The sequence below is a fragment of the Bos taurus genome, chromosome 10 (genome assembly GCF_002263795.3).
Source record: "Bos taurus isolate L1 Dominette 01449 registration number 42190680 breed Hereford chromosome 10, ARS-UCD2.0, whole genome shotgun sequence".
Lineage (NCBI taxonomy): Eukaryota > Metazoa > Chordata > Mammalia > Artiodactyla > Bovidae > Bos > Bos taurus.
In genome coordinates, this window is record NC_037337.1 from 59,417,941 (window position 1) to 59,437,375 (window position 19,435).

At 37.2% G+C, this 19,435-nt stretch overlaps 1 protein-coding gene across 1 annotated transcript in view; it reads right to left on the reverse strand.

The window, feature by feature from the left end:
• AP4E1 (adaptor related protein complex 4 subunit epsilon 1) overlaps positions 1 to 19,435 on the reverse strand; it is a 69,412-nt gene that overhangs the window by 27,225 nt on the left and 22,752 nt on the right. Inside the window, exons 9-14 of the mRNA XM_003586581.6 lie at positions 13,648 to 13,770; positions 13,435 to 13,544; positions 9,093 to 9,232; positions 7,669 to 7,781; positions 7,443 to 7,561; positions 2,134 to 2,436 (exon numbers count right to left, since the gene is read on the reverse strand). Coding sequence (XP_003586629.2) covers positions 2,134 to 2,436; positions 7,443 to 7,561; positions 7,669 to 7,781; positions 9,093 to 9,232; positions 13,435 to 13,544; positions 13,648 to 13,770 — 908 coding nt within the window. The remainder of the gene's footprint in view (positions 1 to 2,133; positions 2,437 to 7,442; positions 7,562 to 7,668; positions 7,782 to 9,092; positions 9,233 to 13,434; positions 13,545 to 13,647; positions 13,771 to 19,435) is intronic.

Here is a 19,435-nt window from a genome sequence, read left to right on the forward strand (position 1 = left end):
AAAGAAAGCTGAGCACCAAAGAATTGACACTTTTGAACTGTGGTGTTGGAGAAGACTCTTGAAAGTCCTTTGGATTGCAAGGAGATCCAACCAGTCCATCTTAAAGGAGATCAGTCCTGGGTGTTCATTGGAAGGACTGATGTTGAAGCTGAAACTCCAATACTTTGGCCACCTGATGCCAAGAGCTGACTCATTGGAAAAGACCCTGATGCTCGGAAAGATTGAGGGCATGACAAGAAGGGGACGACAGAGGATGAGATGGTTGGATGGCATCACCAACTCAATGCACATGGGTTTGGGTAGACTCCGGGAGTTGGTGATGGACATGACAGGGAGGCCTGGCATGCTGTGGTTCATGGGGTCGCAAAGAGTTGGACACGACTGAGCAACTAAACTGAACTGAACTTATTCCTTTCTACCTAGAAATGTTTCTTCACAAATCTGTGGAATATTAACTTAATTTCAACAAAGTACAAGAATAGATAGGTTAAATGAAAAGAAATAAAGAGATGAAAAAAGAGTAAGAGGAAAATGAGAAAAAGAGAAAATTAAGTGAGAAAGGAAAACAAGATACACAAGAGGATACAGCAATAACAACCTCCGAAACCACAGATCTGCTTCTCCTGATTTAGCTAAGTATATACAACCAGCTCTGGAGAAGGCAATGGCACCCCACTCCAGAAAATCCCACGGACAGAGGAGCATGGTAGGCTGCAGTCCATGGGGTCGCTGGGAGTCAGACACGACTGACCGACTTCACTTTCACTTTTCACTTTCATGCATTGGAGAAGGAAATGGCAACCCACTCCAGTGTTCTTGCCTGGAGAATTCCAGGGACAGGGGAGCCTGGTGGGCTGCCATCTGTGGGGTCGCACAGAGTCGGACACGACTGAAGCGACTTAGCAGCAGCAGCAGCATACAACCAGCTCAGATAATTTAGAAATGCAGGTAATTCTCAAAAATTTAATTGGCATCTCACACTCTGAATTTGGAAAAGTTTTGTTTTGGTAAGATTCTTAAATAGATGAAGCTATGTCATCATCATTATCTTTCAGATAGAAAAAGAAGTAGAGTTACTAACTAGCTTAACAGCATATGTATTCATACAGCCTCAGGAATGTTAAACCAAGGCCTCTGCCCATGAGGAGCTAATGAAAAAAATTAATGAACAAAGGTTCAAAATGAATACAAGCCATGAATGTGCTCAGTCACCTCAGTCATGCCCGACTCTTTGCCATCCTATCGACTATAGCCAGGTTCCTCTGTCCATGGGATTCTTCAGGCAAGAATACTGGAATGACATTTCCTCCTCCAGGGGATCTCCCCAGCCAGAGATCAAACCTGCATCTCCATCTGAATCGTAATTAGTGGGAATGCCCATCCTCTCCTGTAGAATATGACATCTAACATAAAAATCTGAAAAATCTGACTTCCTCTTTGAAGTTTTCAGATTTACACCAATCTGAGGGAGAACTCAAAGTGAAATGTGACTAAGTGCTTTGCCTAAAAGGGCAGGTGCTGAAAGCAGGTGGGAGAAGGAAAGGTGAGTGATCAGGTTCCAGAGTAGTAAAGATTTAGATGGTAGATGCATAAAATAAAGTGGAGAAATTTTTTTCTTACATTCTCAAAGAGAGTAATAATAAAATGATATATCAGAGAAGTTTGAAGGAGATAAAATTTTTAATTTCTCAAATTATTATATGTTAAAGGAGATTGTCACAGAATATAAACCCCTTCCACAGCAGTTCTCCAGAACAGATTAGTCTTCCTTACTATTTAGGATCACTATTGAACTAGAGGAGAAGGCGGCAACAGAGGATGAGATGGTTGGATGGCATCATTCACTCAATAGACATGAGTTTGAGCAAATTCAGGGAGATAATGAAGGACAAGGAAGCCTGGAGTGCTGCAGTTCATGGGGTTGCAGAGTCAGACACAACTTAGCGACTGAACAACAACAACTGAATAGAAGCTCTCAAATCCTCTCTCACACTAACATGAGAAAAACGCCAACCTTCATCTTAAGCGCTACAGAAATTACATTTTGGTACATTATAGATATATCTCAAATGCAAGAATTATTCTTTTTAAACACAATGCAACCCTTAAAAAGACAGAATGCAGATGTCTTACCACCATGTCTTCACAACTCTTATCAAGTGGAAGTAAGCTCTTCATCAATTTTATATTCTCATGCAAGTGTTTTAATTCAAATGCATGCTGTCTCAAGCAAGTATCCAAAGATGTGGTAAATTCCTGGATTAATCTCTCAACTATATTAGAAGAGTGTGCTTGGGGTGTCAACTTGGTCACAGCAGCTATTATCCAGGCTTTTGTTTCTGAAGAAATGGAGTCATTCATAAGTAACTTGTAGAGCTTGGTTATAACTTCCTCTGGTGTTTCCTTATTTAAGAGATAGGAATACTCTCCTAACACCTGTAAGTAAAACAAAGAAATGAATATATGCAAACATCAAGTTAGATAGCAATTATACTCAGAAATCTAAACAAAGTGTCTGCAGAGTAAATTTAATCTATACTAAGCATATTCTCACAGTAAAAAAATTATTAAAAATAAAATTGCATATTTTAGGTCAAAATTACACCATGAATTGGGGAGGAGGAAATGGCAACCCACTCCAGTATTCTTGCCTGGAATGTTCCATGGACAGAGGAGCCTAGCGAGCTACAGTTCATAGGGTCACAAAGAGTCAGATACGACTAAGCAACTGAACACCACCACCATGAACTGGAAGTGAATACAAGAAGGACTTTCACATCTTTATTATTAACAATATATAAAGCATCATATCTTTACAAGTTACCTTTCTTCTGAACTTCCAGGTTTGGATGTTGGTTTTTACAAGCACTTTCACATTCTGTTACTATTTTCCAATAACCATTTAAACAAGTGGTTCCCACACACTAGCATGCGTAAGAGCCATCTGAAATGTTTCACAAAAATACAGATTTCTGACTCTACTCCCAGATAATCTGATTTAGTATGTCTGTGGTGGGGATCTACAATACACATTCTGAACAAATACCATCTGATTCTGATACAGATGATCCACAGAAGAGACTTTGAGGAACACTGATCTATGTTACACATTCTCTTTTCTACATCTAACTTATTCAGGTCTCAACACCATCACCAAAAGAATTTAATCAACATCTATAGAACACACCACCCAACAGTAAGCAGGATACTTTTCGAGCACCCACAGAACATTTAACAAGACAGACTATATCTTAGGCCATAAAATAAACCTCAAGAGACTTAAAAGAACTGAAATCATAAGAGTATTTTCTCTGACAACAAACTAAAATCAGTAACAGGAAGGACAACAGGAAATTTTCAAGACACTTAAAGACAAAACAACACCCTATCTTTCCATTACATAAATGAGGAAAGAACACTCCCAAACAGTCTATGAAGCCAGTATGACCTTGATACTAAACCCAAAGAGTAGGAAAAAAACAAAACAAAAAAAAGTAAAAAAAAAAAAAAAGAAGATCCCTCATAAACAGAGATGCAAAAATTCTTAACACAGTCTCAAGAAATCTACAAAAAAAAAAAAAATTCTAGATTAATAAGTGAATTTAGCAAGGTATAAGATCAAAATACAGAAATAAACCACTAATCTATGAAAAAGGAGGCAAGCGTATAGGATAGAGAAAGGAACAGTTTCTTCAATAAGTGGTGCTGGGAAAACTAGACTGCTACATGTAAAATGATAAAATTATAACATTTCCTCACATTATATACAAAATTAAACTTAAAATGGATTAATGATCTAATTGTAAGACCTGAATCATACAACTCCTAGAAAAGAACATTCTTTAACATAAATTGTAACGATATTTTCTTGGCTCTGTCTACTAAGGCAAAAATAAACAAATGGGACCTAATTAAACTTAAAAGCTTTTGCACACTAAAGGAAACAATCAACAAAATGAAAAAACAACCTACAGAATGGGAGAAAATATTTGTAAACAATGCAACCAGCAAGGACTTAATTTCCAAAATATACAAACAATCCATACAACTCAGTATCAACAAAACAACTCAATGAAAAAATGAGCAGAAGACCTGAATAGACATTTTTCCAAAGAAGACATAAAGCTGGCTAACAGGCACAAGAAGACATAAAGCTGGCTAACAGGCACAAGAAAAGATGCTCAACATCACTAATTATTAGAGAAAAGCAAATCAAAAACCTCAGTGAGATATTACCTCACACCTGTGAGAATGAGTATTCTCAAAAAGTCTACAAATAACAAATGCTGGAGAGAATGTGGAGACAAGGGAACCCTTCTACATGACTGGCGGGAATTTAAATTGGTGAAGCCACTACAGAAAACAGTATGGATGTTTCTTTAAAAAATACAAAAGAGCTGCCATATAATCTAGCAACTTAACTCCTGGGCATATATATCCAGAGGAAACCAGAATTCGAAAAGATACATGCATCCCAATGTTCAGTGCAGCACTATTTACAATAGCCAAGATATGGAAGCCACCTAATGTCCACTGACATACTGAAAGGATAAAGAAGATATGGTGTATGTATGTATATATATATATATATATATATATATATATATATATATACACACACACACACACACATACACACACACACACACACACACGATGGAATACTACTCAGCCATGAAAAAGAATGAAATAATGCTATTTAAAGCAACATGGATGGAACTAGAAATTATCATACTAGGTGAAGCAAGTGAGAAAGAAAAAGACAAATACTCTATGATATCACTTATACGTGGCATCTAAAATGTGACACAAACCAATTTATCTAAGAAACAGACTCACAGGTAGAGAAAACAAACTTATGGTTATCAAAGGGGGTAGGAGATAGGGGAGATATAACTTAGGAATTTGGGATTAGCATATACAAACTACTATATATAAAACAGATAAATAACAATGTCCTACTGTATAGCACCAGGAACTATATTCAAAATCCTATAATAAATCATAATGGAAAAGAATGGCTGCAATCCATGGGGTTGCGAAGAGTCAGACACGACTGAGCGACTTCACTTTCACTTTTCACTTTCATGCACTGGAGAAGGCAATGGCAACCCACTCCAGTGTTCTTGCCTGGAGAATCCCAGGGACGGGGGAGCCTAGTGGGCTGCCATCTATGGGGTCGCACAGAGTCGGACATGACTGAAGTGACTTAGCAGTAGCAGTAGCAGTATATGTATAACTGAATCACTTTGCTGTATGCTAGAAATTAACACACACTGTAAATCAACTATATTCAATAAAATAAAATAAAATAAATAATAAAAAAAAACAAACCAGTGGTTACCAGTGGAACGAGGGAAGGGGGAAGGAGCAAGTTAGGTATAAGGGATTAAGAGATACAAACTACAAACAAAGTATGAACTAGGTAAGCAACAAGGATGTACTGAATAGTACCGGAAATTAGACCCATAATCTTATAATAACCTTAATGGAATATAATTTGCAAAAGAAAGAATCAACATGCTGTACACTTAAAACTGATATAATATTAATACTGTAAATCAACTATACTTCAATTCAAAATAAAGAATTTGAAGTTTCTCCTAAATTTGTATCACTTTCGCATCGCCAGAACCCTAACCCTAACCTGAACTATCTTAAATCAGGGACCATCTGTATCTAAGTATAAATCTAACAAAACAGGGACAGGATTTGTATGCTGTAGAAAAAGAAACACTCCAAATATATGAACATATACAAATGGCTACCAAATACAGCAATCAATTTAGGCAAAGATTATCAATGCTAAAACCATTGATAAAAGACAGCTGAAGAACAGATGCTCACACAGTCTCATAGAATCACCTCACAGATTAGTTCTAAATCAGTAAGAAGAAATGGTACCTTTACAATGGAGAGAATATGAAGATCACCATCTTAACCAAAGACATTAACAATCACCAATAATTGGAGGAACTGATATTATATGCATCCTGATATGATGTAATGGGAAGTACATATTGACAATGTTGTATTCTTGCTAAAAATGTTTACCTGAACCAGACATAGTCCAATTCAGAATGCTGGACTTTCTACAAGTATTCATCCAAAAAAATAACAATGTCATGAAAACAAAAAAACAAACAAAAAAAAACCTGAGGATCACTGTAAAATACAGAGGCTAAAAGAAAAACTAAATGCAATTTGTGAACCTTGACTGGATATGGGGTAAGGAGGAATGGAAAAATAGTCATAAGAGACATTTTTTGGATAACTGGATTAATATGAATATGGACTGTATATTGGGTGACATTAATGAATTAAGGTCATGTTTTTCAGTTGCAATAATGGTTTTATGGTTATCTAGAATGCGACTCTTGGGAGATTTATATTGAATTCTTTTATAGGGGAAGCAGCTATATATAGAGATGTAGATAAAGTAAAGCAAGGTGGTTAAAAACATTCACTGGGAATCTAGATGAACAGTACAGGGGTATTTATTATGCCACTTTTTCACCTTTCTCATAGATGAGAAAAGAATTCTTACATAAAAGTCTGGGTAAAATTTAATTTAACATACTAACATTTGACAAAACCATAAAATATTAAAGTGTGAACATCCTATGACCCAGAGATGCACTTCTCCAAATCTCCTCCTACAGAAATGCTCACTCACATGCACAGGAAAGAATATACGAAGGTGACAGGATGTATATGATGATTATGTAAGCCTTATACTCTACAAAATTGTAACCTCACTTTGCAAAGAGATGATCTCCCTTGCAGGCTTTGATGAAGCAAGCCTCCATGTTGGGAGGCCCACATGGCAAGAAATTGAGGACAACTCTTGGAGCCAAGGGCAGCCAACAGTCAACAGTCCGAACATCAAACCTTCAGCCTTAGAGCTACAAAAAACTGATTTCTGCCAACAACCACATGTGAGCCTGGAAGCAGATCCTTTACTAATCAAGTTTCAGATGAAACAGCAGCCCCAAGGGACACCTGGATTGCACCCTTAAAAAGCCTTAAGCAGAAAACCCAGCTAAGCCATACCTGAGCTCCTAACCCACAGAAACTGTGAGATAACAAATGTATGCTGTTTTAAGTTTGTGGTAACATGATTACGCAACAATAGAAAGCTAGCATACCACAGCTTCATGAGTATTCACATATTCATATACAGATTCACAACAAATGCATTGTATACAGACAGGCATCTAAATAAATACCCATATTTAAAAGACTATTCAAGTGAGAGGGCAGAGAGAATGAATACACAAGTAAATAGGTAAGTGATAGAAGGTAGCCACTGGGAAAGAAAATCGGCAGCTGAAGGAGTTAACAGATCTGAAAGAAATGATTTCTGAAGAAATACATTATCAGTATTTGTCTTTATAAAAAATAATATTATAAACATTTATGAGTCAATGTACTTTGCTTACCCAACTCATAACTTGAAGAAATCTCTGTGGATAGAACACATTTTCCACATCTAGTAAAGTAAGATAAGACTGAACTGCATAAAGTCTTAGTTGTTGATTTTCTGTTTCATCATCAAAACCTACAAAGGAATTGATATACCATTTTAATTTCCATTAAATTCTCCAAGGACTCTGTAATAAAAACATTTAATTTTAATATCTTTACAGAATGCAATAGTTTACTAACCTTCTGCTAGCAGTCTCAGAAAGTTATTGGGAATATCAGGATGCATCACATCTCCTCCCACTGAAAATACAGCATTCATTGTCTGAATAAACCACGCGTTATCAGGAGCATATGTGTCCACAGTGTTAAGAACAAGTACACTTCCAAATGCCAGTTATTAAAATTACCCTTCCTGAATCAATCTTTGCAAAAATAACCCTCAATTCATCCCAGTTTGGCATTTATAATTTTAACTTCTGCCAATAAATTTTTCCATACTCTAGCTTTGTGTAAAATAGGTGTTCAGTAAAGCGTATTTAGTAAACTTAGTAAACCAATTCATGTTGCTTTTTTTTATCTAGCACCATATTTTGGACATAATAGGCACTCAATTAAATGTGAAATAACTGAAAGAAATATTCCAGCTGACTGTGGACAAATACATAATGGAAAATGATATGCACTTCAGAAAGGTTAAGTGTTGTGATATGTCTTTCTGAACAATTGTTTACCCTCTTTTCTAATCTGTTCCTCTTCAGTTCTAAAATTCTACCATTCTGCTAGCCAGGGCTATAGCACTGGCCAGGACAAAACTATACTTAAGCATTCCAAGATAATTTGACTGACATTACTCATTCATTCATTCGATCTTAGATTTAAACAACAAACATCTTAAAAAGAATGTTGAGTAACCTTGGGGCCTGTAAAGTTCCTCTGAGTTTTTAAAAACAAATGTGAAGAAAAGTAACACGTAAATGGAGTTTGTGACCATTCCCAGTATAAGCAATCATGTAAAGGCTAAATTTTAGCATACTGATATCCTCACCAATCTCCCTCAAACAACAAGAACTTTTACTCAGGAAAGAAACTGAGTAGGAAGTAAAGTCAAAGACAAGGAGGGATAAAAGAAGAGTCAAGAGATTCCTGTATACTCCTGTTGATAATACGGCCCAGTAGAATAAAAAGAAACAGGAAAAAAGTTATCGCCCAGGAAGTCTACACAACTTTTTGTTTTTAACAATAAGAAAGGCTTGAACATCAGGAATGGAAGTTATTGCTGGGCCTCTGAATTCAACCTACAAGTGACTATGTCTATACCAATCATTTTAAAGTCACTGTGTAACACACTGCTATATTTAAAATGGATAACAAGCAAAACACTATTGTATAGCACATGGAACTCTGCTCAATGTTACGTGCCAGCCTGGATGGGACGGGGGTTTGAGGGAGAATGGATACATGTACATGTATATGGCTGAGTCTCTTCACTGTTCACCTGAACTATCACAACATTGTTAATCGGCTCTACCTCAATACAAAACGTTTTTGGTGATAAAAAAAATTTTAGTTAAAAAAAAAGGAAAAACATTTATTTTTTGAAAAATAAATAAATAAAGTCACTGTGTAACTAAAAAGTGTTTTATGACTCAGGGCCCAAAAGATATTTCTCAGCCAGCTCAGCTATTTTTCCAACCAAATTGACGATAATATATTCTTCTTTGCTCTGATGTAAATATTCAAGCATTTTCTGGACAATCACTGTTATATTCTGTGCATTAGTAATTCTGTAAAGAAGTTCCAGAGTCTATTTAAGAAAGAAAAACAAAAGCAGTATTATAAAACTATGCATGATAATCCCAATAAATACTGTAACATAAAGGTTTATACCCCGCTTTGATTCCTGGTTTGGGAAGATCCCCTGGAGAAGGGGTAGGCTACCCACTCCGGTATTCTTGGGCTTCCCTGGTGGTTCAGCTGGTAAAGAATCCATCTGCAATGCCGAAGACCTGGGTTCGAAAGATTCCCTGGAAAAGAGAAAGGCTACCCACTCCGGTATTCTGGCCTAGAGATTTCCATTGACAGTACAGTCCATAGGGGTGCAAAGAGTTGGACATGACTGAGTGACTTTCACTTTCAAAGGTTTTTAATAGTTGGTTCTTCCACTTTTATGTAGCTTTACTGGGCAGTTAACGGGCACTCAAGAAATACACATTTTAACCAGAATAGAACTTAAGAAAGGTAAAACCATTGTTGAAAAAAAGGAATTATAATCAATTCAAAAGTCTAAAACCCTTCGACTGATACAGATAATTATGATCTGACATCTCTACATTGACAGGCCATGCAAACACCAAAAAGTTAAAAGATTTATAACCTATTTTCTAAAAATGTAACAGCTTCTTCAATTCAGTTCAGTTGCTCAGTCATGTCTAACTCTTTGCAACCCCATGGACTGCAACACAGCAGGCCTCCCTGTCCATCACCAGCTCCTGAAGTTTACCCAAACTCATGTCCATTGAGTCGGTGATGTCATCCAGCCATCTCATCCTCTGTCGTCCCCTTCTCCTGCCCTCAACCTTTCCCAGCATCAGGGTCTTTTCAAATAAGTCAGCTCTTGGCATCAGGCGGCCAAAGTACTGGAGTTTCGGCTTCAACATCAGTCCTTCCAATGAACACCCAGGACTGATCTCCTTTAGGATGGACTGGTTGGATCTCCTTGCAATCCAAGGGACTTTCAAGAGTCTTCTCCAACACCACAGTTCAAAAGCATCAATTCTTTGGTGCTCAGCTTTCTTTATAGTCCAACTCTCACATCCATACATGACCACTGGAAAAAGTAGAGCCTTGACTAGATGGACCTTTGTTGGCAAAGTAATATTTCTGCTTTTTAATATGCTGTCTAGGTTGGTCATAACTGTCCTTCCAAGGAGAAAGCATCTAAGCCTACATTACACATGCCTGCATACTATGCATGTGTGTGTTTAAGCATTTTGGAAGACTGGATTTTTGTATATACAAAAATCCAGTCTTCCAAAATGCTTTTCCATACTTCCCAAACAGAAAAGTGCACTTGAGTGGATCTGTCAGATCAGATCAGATCAGTTGCTCAGTCGTGTCCAACTCTTTGCAACCCCATGAATCGCAGCACACCAGGCCTCCCTGTCCATCACCAACTCCCGGAGTTCACTGAGACTCACGTCCATCGAGTCAGTGATGCCATCCAGCCATCTCATCCTCTGGCGTCCCCTTCTCCTCCTGCCCCCAATCCCTCCCAGCATCAGGGTCTTTTCCAATGAATCAACTCTTCGTACGAGGTGGCCAAAGTACTGGAGTTTCAGCTTTAGCATCATTCCTTCCAAAGAAATCCCAGGGCTGATCTCCTTCAGAATGGACTGGTTGGATCTCCTTGCAGTCCAAGGGACTTTCAAGAGTCTTCTCCAACACCACAGTTCAAAAGCATCAATTCTTTGGCGCTCAGCCTTCTTCACAGTCCAACTCTCACATCCATACATGACCACAGGAAAAACCATAGCCTTGACTAGACGAACCTTTGTTGGCAAAGTAATGTCTCTGCTTTTGAATATGCTAAATGGTCTCTCATGGATGGATAAGGTAGCGCGAGCACTTCAAAGTGCAGCAAGGCCTACTTTCAGAATCTCAGGTATCAAGGAAGAACTGTTTTATGGCTCCTCAGTGCTGAGGAATACACCTCTTGCTGCCTCAAGTAAGATGAAGAAAAACCATTACCAAAGTAAACTCCCATTTACCTGGCTTTCTGAGGCCCTATATTAAGGTTCCACAAATATCATAGTTCCCAGAATCAGTATGAAACAAAAGGCAGCAATAAGAAAGCATCCTTTACTAGCATTTCAGGATCAACAATATTAGCTGTAAGAGAATTTCTATGTACCTTACTTGTTAAATCTGTTCAGATTTCTTTAGGGTTCTTCCTAATTTTTCAATCCTTATACCCAGGACTTCAAGTACAAAGGATAACAGATTTTGAATTTTTTTTTTAAACTGTTCCAGTTAATCCTTAACACCATTTAAAATCTATAAATACATAGATCCCCCATCACTAGCTTTCCACTTACAAAGCTGTTTCAGACATCCTTCCTGTAGGCTCTGTAAGCCATGTATTTTAAGATAATGTACACCAAATTTAATTCCTACTCTAAGACTATGAAACTTAGCGTTTCCAGGACTGAATGGGGCATTGTATTAGGAATTGCATGGCGGAAGGTCTTTTCTATTAACTCCCTCATGCTTTCTTTTGTCTTGTTATGAAAGAAAGGTAATACAATCAGGTAAAAGAGCATCCCAGACCCAAGCAACAGGTCACTCCATACCCCAGGACCAAAGTTCTTGCCACATAATTACTGATGGACGTTAGATATGACAGTGGAATTAAGGAAACAGTACTACAGTGCCTTCTTTGGGCACCACTGATGCTCAGTATCCTCCCCAAAGAATTCAAACTACTTTTCTCACTGCAGACCAGACCTGATAATTTTAGAAGTTCTCTGTTTCTCTTTAACTCTCATTTTTAAATTAAATCCCAATAATTAAGCACAGAACTAAGAAAACTGTACCCAAGTCAACCCTGTTCAACATACTACTTAACCACACAAAGAAAATGCATGCTCTGTATCCATTCAAAGTAGAAGAGTCATATAATTATTTGTTACTGTCCCTTGGCATCTTTGCATTTTTCTACAATGTCTACACATAGAAATTATCCATAAACTTTCTGGATTCATTCAAGGCAGGTAACTATTTTTTAGAAGATCAAAAATATGAATCCAAAATATATATGCATATATATTGCATATATGTAGATGGCAATTTCTCAGAAACATTATTTCAAAAATAGTACCTTTAGAATTCAACATTCATATTATTCAATGCAATAATGTTCTTTCAATGAACTTTTAATTCATTGCTTTTAAATAATTTAGATGTTTACTAGAATTTATCTTTTTATCTTCATTATTTTTAAAATCAGAAATAAAACAATCACTCTTCTTAATTAGGTCCCATAAACCATTTTAAATGAAGGTATAGAATCATGTCTGTACATGAGAATTACCAGATCTATCTAGAACACCCAAGCAGATAATGAAGCAATTTTATAAAAGGAAAAAGTTGAAAAAAATTAAGTAGATTTATACACCTTTCCTTCCAAGAAGTTCAAAACAGTTTAGGGATATCTTTACTAATTCTTTTTATTTTTTGGCCACACCATGCAGCATGTAGGATCTTAACTCCCTGAGCAGAGACTGAACCTGTGCCCCTGCAGCAGTAGCATGGAGTCCCAACCACTGAAACTCCAGGGACGTCCCTATCTTTATTAATTCTATCAACATTCTTACAGATTCAATAAGGAATAGAGTAGCCCATTTTATAGATGTCAAGGAAAATAATGAAAAAAATTAATTATCATAAATTATGTCTTAAAATTATACTAATAGGAAGAACTGGAAATAGAATTCTGGTCTTCTATTGACACAACCCTTGGACCAGTAAGATTCCTTGATAAGGGATCCTACACAGGTGTGTGCATGCATGTGTGCTGTCACTTCAGTTGCGTCCAACTCTTTGCAACCCTATGGACTGTGGCCCGCCAGACTCTTCTGTCCGCGGGATTCTCCAGGTAAGAATCCTGGAGTGGGCTACCATGCCCTCCTCTGGGGGATCTTCCTGACCCGGGATCAAACTCATGTCTCTTACGTCTCCTGCATTGGCAGCGGGGGTTCTTTACCATTACCACCACCTAGTTACACCTTCCTAACTTCTCCAACTCACAATTTAAAACCATTCTTGTGGTTATTGATACAAGTACTTTTTAGAAAAGTCCCTTAAACTTCAGTAGAAAAAATAAAATGCATTCAAAAGTTAAAATACACATGTGTGCACATGCCCATAATGTTCATCTCTCTCCATAAGACCAACAAAATGTTTAAAAATTTTAACATTTCACATACACTACTCAAAATACCAGTTTACCTCTCTTTTAATAATGGGATCAGGATGATCTAAGCATTCAATTATTGTCATCTGATGTTGAAGAGCCTGAGTGGGATCCTGTTGGATAACATAGGTAAGAGCCTTCAGTCCTAGAAACAAAGATTAAATAACATAAAGTGACTTAAAATAAATATTCAGAAAATTTCAAAAAGCTCTCTTGGTAATTTCCATCAAAAGAACCAATCATCTTACCTAAATATTTGAGATTTATTTTAGGTGACAGAACAAACTTTCCAATGCATTTGGCAGCCTTCTCAAGCAATTCCGATTTAGGATAAATAGAATAGACTGTATGTACACATTCAAACAGAATAGCTAGAAAAATAAAACATTATAACTTCAGAGATCATAGTAAGCCATAATAAAAAATGTATCTGTGCAGAACTCCTAACAAAACAAACTAATCAGAAGGTCAGTTTTAGTCAAAAATCTTATGGAAATTTTTCAAAGATAAGAATTTTACTATTTTCAGGCTTTATACGGTTGTTAGGATTATGTTGCCACAGTACAATTTAGAGAGAACTATATATATTAAAAGATAAGAATGATATATTCATCCACGCAACAAGTATTTTCTGAAACCTCCTATGAGTCAGACATTGTTCTACTAGTATGGATACAGCAGAGACAAACACCCTTACCCTCAAGAAATTCACATTCTAATGGGCACGTAAGTAATATATTCATTACTCCTATATAAATAGATACTTCCAACACTCCTTGAATGCTTCAAAATAAGTTATTCTCAGGCAGTTTCTACCACTTATACACAAAAACTGGATATGTAGTTTATTTCCATGTGGTTTCAGTTCAGTTCAGTTCAGTTGCTCAGTTGTGTCCAACTCTTTGTGGTTTAGTTCAATATAATTATTTTAGGGTGCTCTAGCATTTATTTCAAAATTTTTATACTCAAAACTCAAGTCACTTTTTAAAAATTAACTTAAAAATTAACCTCCAAGGTTATAGAAAACCTACTGACATCTTGATAGTGTTCAAATTTGATTTTCTAGTCTCATCAAAGATCAGATAACTATAACAGATGATTAAAATGGACACTAAAATATTTTTCAAACTCTCTTAAAGATCAAGAGTGAAAGAGCTGGAGCTTGGTCATGGCAAAGAAGAATAATTTAGGCACCATTAAACAAAATAAGCAGACTTAAAAACAGTTCAACTGAGGGCTTCCTTGGTTGCTTAGATGGTAAAGAAATCTGCCTGCAATGCAGGAGACCCCGGTTTGATCCCTGGGCCAGGAAGATCCCCTGGAGAAGAGAATGGCAACCCACTCTAGTATTCTTGCCCTGGAGAATCCATCTCATGGACAGAAGAGCCTGGCAGGCTACAGTCCATTGGGTTGCAAAGAGTCAGACACAACTAAGCAACTAACACACACGGTTGAAGAATATCATATCTTTGAAAGAATCACTCCTGCTCTTTTTCCAAAAGTTTAAAACACAATAATCAAACATTTATTCATGTACAAGATATAAAATAGAGCCTGAATATTCAACTAGCTATGTTTTTTACACTGCTAAGTTGCCTATCAACTGATACACATAAACATTTTGGGTAAAAAGTTTTACTAAAATAAATACTTTCTAAATAAGGAGAGAAAAGAAATTAGAAATAAGTATATTTAAAAAAATAAACATCTCTTTAAGAAGTGAATAGACTTTAATTAAAGGAAAACCTATAAAGTCAACTGAACCTAAAAAGATCTTTGCAGATAATATGCTGTAAAGTCTTTACTCTGTGCTATGAAAAAGAGTTGACTTTGGACTTCCCCAGTAGCTCCGTGGTAAAGAATGTGCCTACCAAACCCCTGGCCCAGGAAGACTACATGCTGCAGAATAACTAAGCCCCTGCGCCACAACTATTGAGCCTGTGCTCCAGAGCCCAGGAACTGCAAGTCCTGAGCCCACATGCCCCAGCTACTGAAGCCCATGCACCCCAGAGCCTGTGCTCCCCAAGGGAAGCCACCACGATCGTAAGCCCTCCCACCGCAACTGAAGAGCAGCCCTCACTCCCAGCAACTAGATAAAAGCCCTCACAGCAATAAAGACCCAGCATAGCCAAAATAGTAAATAAAATTCTTTTTTTTAATAGATTTGTTTTCAAAGAAAAATTTTTTCAAAAAGTTGACTTTATGACTTCATGAAGTAAACAGAGAAAGCCTTGGTCAATTAACTAATCAACTAAGGCAGGACTAGGCAAAATACCATTAAACCCAGCCTTCAGCCTATCTTTGTAAACTGTGAACTAAGGATGATTTTTATATTTTTTGAGATATAACTGATATATAAAATTATTAGTTTTAGGTGTACAATTACATTTTTAAAGGTTAAAACAAAAGGAGAATATATGACAGAAACCTATACGACCTACACAAAACCTAAAAGAACTGCTAGTTTAGGTATAGAATAAAATTAATAGTTCAAAAAATACACTTATTTGCCAACTTAGGCATACACACAGACTCAGAAGTCGCTCAGTCGTGTCCGACTCTTTGCAACCCCATCGATTAAAAATAGGTTTTTAAATTATTTTAAAATAATTTAGAGATTTTAAGACTGTTTATACTCCAACTCTACAAAAGTCTAAGTCCACAGATAAAAAAGCAGTCACTCCACTGTCTCCTCACTGCAGTGGTTAAAACGAAAGTGCCTCTGAGGACTTCTAAAGGAAAAAATGCAATGTGGAGTTTTGCTTACTCCTCCAAAGCAACCTAGGTCCTAACCAAAATATCATTAAGTAAAAATTACCAAATTAATAATGTCCTAACATTTGTGACACACTGTGACTTTATCACAGATATTTTGGGTAGGATTATGTACAAAATTTGAGGAATTCTACTGATTACTCTATCCTTCAGACTAGACTTTACTTACATTTTAAATAAGTTATCTACTGTCACCACTCTGGCAAGGAAATGGGGGTACCAGCCAATGAGGGTGGTAGTCCACTTTCTCCATTCTGCTTCCTTTAACACTTGGAATGGCAGGGGATGCTGCATTCTTCTGGATGGGGGATGAGGGTACCCTGTCTGGGAGAGGAAGGGGCACCCCAGTACTGCTCCCGATGTGACCTGTACTGAGAACAACGGAGTGACTCTAGTGTACGGGACCAGTAGAAAAAGCCCTGTCACTCTACTAAGTTTCCTCTACCACCACCCCAGGAAAGATGGGAGGGGTACCTCAATTGTTCTCTGTTCCTTGATGATGTAAAACCCAGGCTTCCCACATCATCTCCACTGGCAATGCCAGGGAGGGTCCCTCTTGACATACGGCAGGATCAAACTGCAGCTGCCCTCTTGGTCTTCACCACCGAGCTCCATGGGAGGGTTGGGGTACCTCATTATACCTGATGAGGATGGAAATCTTGATTCTTCATTCAGCCTTTGCTGCTCTGGGTAGTCCATAGTTTTTTCTATGTGGTGCTTGACTGCAATAGAAAAACTATTGTCTAAAAGTCTTCCATCTTGCTAGTCTGCCCTTTTTGCCTGAGTCCTCTGGCTAGAGAGTAGGCTTTTTTTCAGGGCATTTTTATCTGCACCTGTTGGCATTTTCAGACTGCTGGCTCTCCAGTAACCAGTTTGGGGCATACAAGGCAAAAAGAAAACCCAGGGTACTAACCTTGGAGTCATTCCTTACATGCCAATGTCCCTAATCAGTCTCCTTCATTTATCCACGTTTCAGAATCTCATGTGTTTATTTTACATATAATGTTCAAAGTTTTTAGGTGTACTTAGTGGGTAGAGTACACCTAAAGTACTTCTATCTACTTTCAATGGTTCTATCCCTTGTATTTCATTTTATATTATCTCTCAGTTTACTTAATAGTTTACTAAAAATGTCCTTCTCATCTTATCAGTTTCCTGCCCAAAACTATCCCATATCTCCATATTTATACAATCCAAACTCTGTGGCTACCATAGGAGGACGTCCGCAATATACCCTTCCCACTGCTCCCACTATTAACTGTCCAATCAAGCTGGCAAGTCAGTTTTCTGAAACAGTGGGTGTTTTAAACACCCCTACTTCTGCACCTTCTTTCATGTTCCCTTTGCCTAAAACTGCTTTTAACCTCCTTTCTGGCTATCTCAATCCTATCTTTCAAGGTCCTATTACATCAATAAATCTTTAGGTGCCCTGAAGCCCACAGTGATCTTAACCACCTCTGGAATCCTGTAATATTTATTCCCTTTACCTCCCCCTTTACATTCTGCCTTATACTGGTATTATGCCTTCATATATAAGTTATCTCCTCCATTATACTGTAAACTCCTTGAAGGCAAAGCTTACATTTTATACTTCCTCATATCCTCTACATCACTTTACAATGCCTGGCACATAGCAGATACACTCTAAATGCCTCTGATACGATTAATTTCTTCCTTTGACACTAAGTTATAAAAATGAAACTTTAATTAAAATATGGTTTGGACTGAAACCCAATGAGATAACTGATCAAAAGTAAAATAACTTTCTCTTCTATTAATTCAATTAAAACATATTACTCACTGATTAACCCAGTGCCAGATACTGGGATATGCTAGCCAATAAGACAGATATAGTCCCGGTCCTTATGAAGTTTATAATTTAATACTGATATGTTTAAGCAATAAAATATTTATATTAAGTTTACTAGAGAATACTCTACCACTGATAAATGTAAGCTATAAACTGTATTGGTACAAGTATGGGGGGAAATGCAGAACAAAGAGAAGTAAATAAAGGAAAAAAGAAAACAACAGAAACTAAGTTTCTCTGGCAAAGTTAAACACTGGACCAGTAGACTACAAAGAAACAAATTGTTAGCATTGGTCTCATCAATCTTAATAAAAGAAGGATGTCCTAATGGAGAACATTAAAACTATTTCCTCAGGTATACAATATTCTCTAAATGGAAAGGAACAGGTAACAGCAGTTATCTACAGGAGTAGGTGATAAGGGTTGAAGGGACACTTTACTGTCCACTGTATACCCTTTCATACCTTTTGATTTCTGAACCATGTGCATATATTACCTATCCAATAAAATAATTATATCTCAAACAATTTTTAATTTACTTTAGCTGCCTGGAAAAATTCTGACACTACTTTGGATTATTCCGACAGCTCCTAGCCAAACCACCCGCCTCAATAAGGATCATCCTTACCTCTGATGCCTTATTCTTCTCATTACATAATAAGATCCTGTGTGCGTGCTAAGTCGCTGTCATGTCTGACTCTCTGCGACCTCTCTGCGACCGTACAGACTGTAGCCCACCAGGCTCCTCTGTCCATGGGATTCTCCAGAATCCAGGAGTGGGTTGCTATGCCCTCCTCCAGGGGATCTTCCCGACCCTGAGATCGAACCTGCAGTCTCTTACATCTCCTACATTGGAAGGCGGGTTCTTTACCACTAGCGCCACCTGGTAAGTCCCAATAAGATCCTAGATGCCATCAACTGTCCATTATACTAAACACTTAGAAGGGCAGGGCCTGTGTCTACCTTATTTTTCCTTTAATCTCCCACATTTAGCAGGGAGGAATATGTAAGTAAATCAACTCTTTCCTCAATCTGTATCTAGTTTAAAAATTAAGGTTTTGTTTTGCAGGAATTCAATAAATACTGGTTGAACAAATGAATACCATGCTTGTTACCTTAACTACCATTTATACATGCAAAACATAAATCTATCCTTCAAAATTTACTATCCCAATTCACTACCATGTACATTACTTTTTCTATACTAGTCTTACAGATGCAATCCTTTCTTCAGTTTTATTACAGTTAAAACCGGTTCAACTTCTACCCTCTAGTCTACTCTATGTTTCTACAACCATTATTCTTTAAGATTTGCAGTTTATCATTGCCTGAAAGAACAAATACTCCTCTCTATCCCCTATTTCATGGTATTTCACCAGATTAAGAAATGACTTCTCATTTGAGTTGTATTTCTCAATATCTCTTCTACTGCTCATCTCCACAGTAGGCAA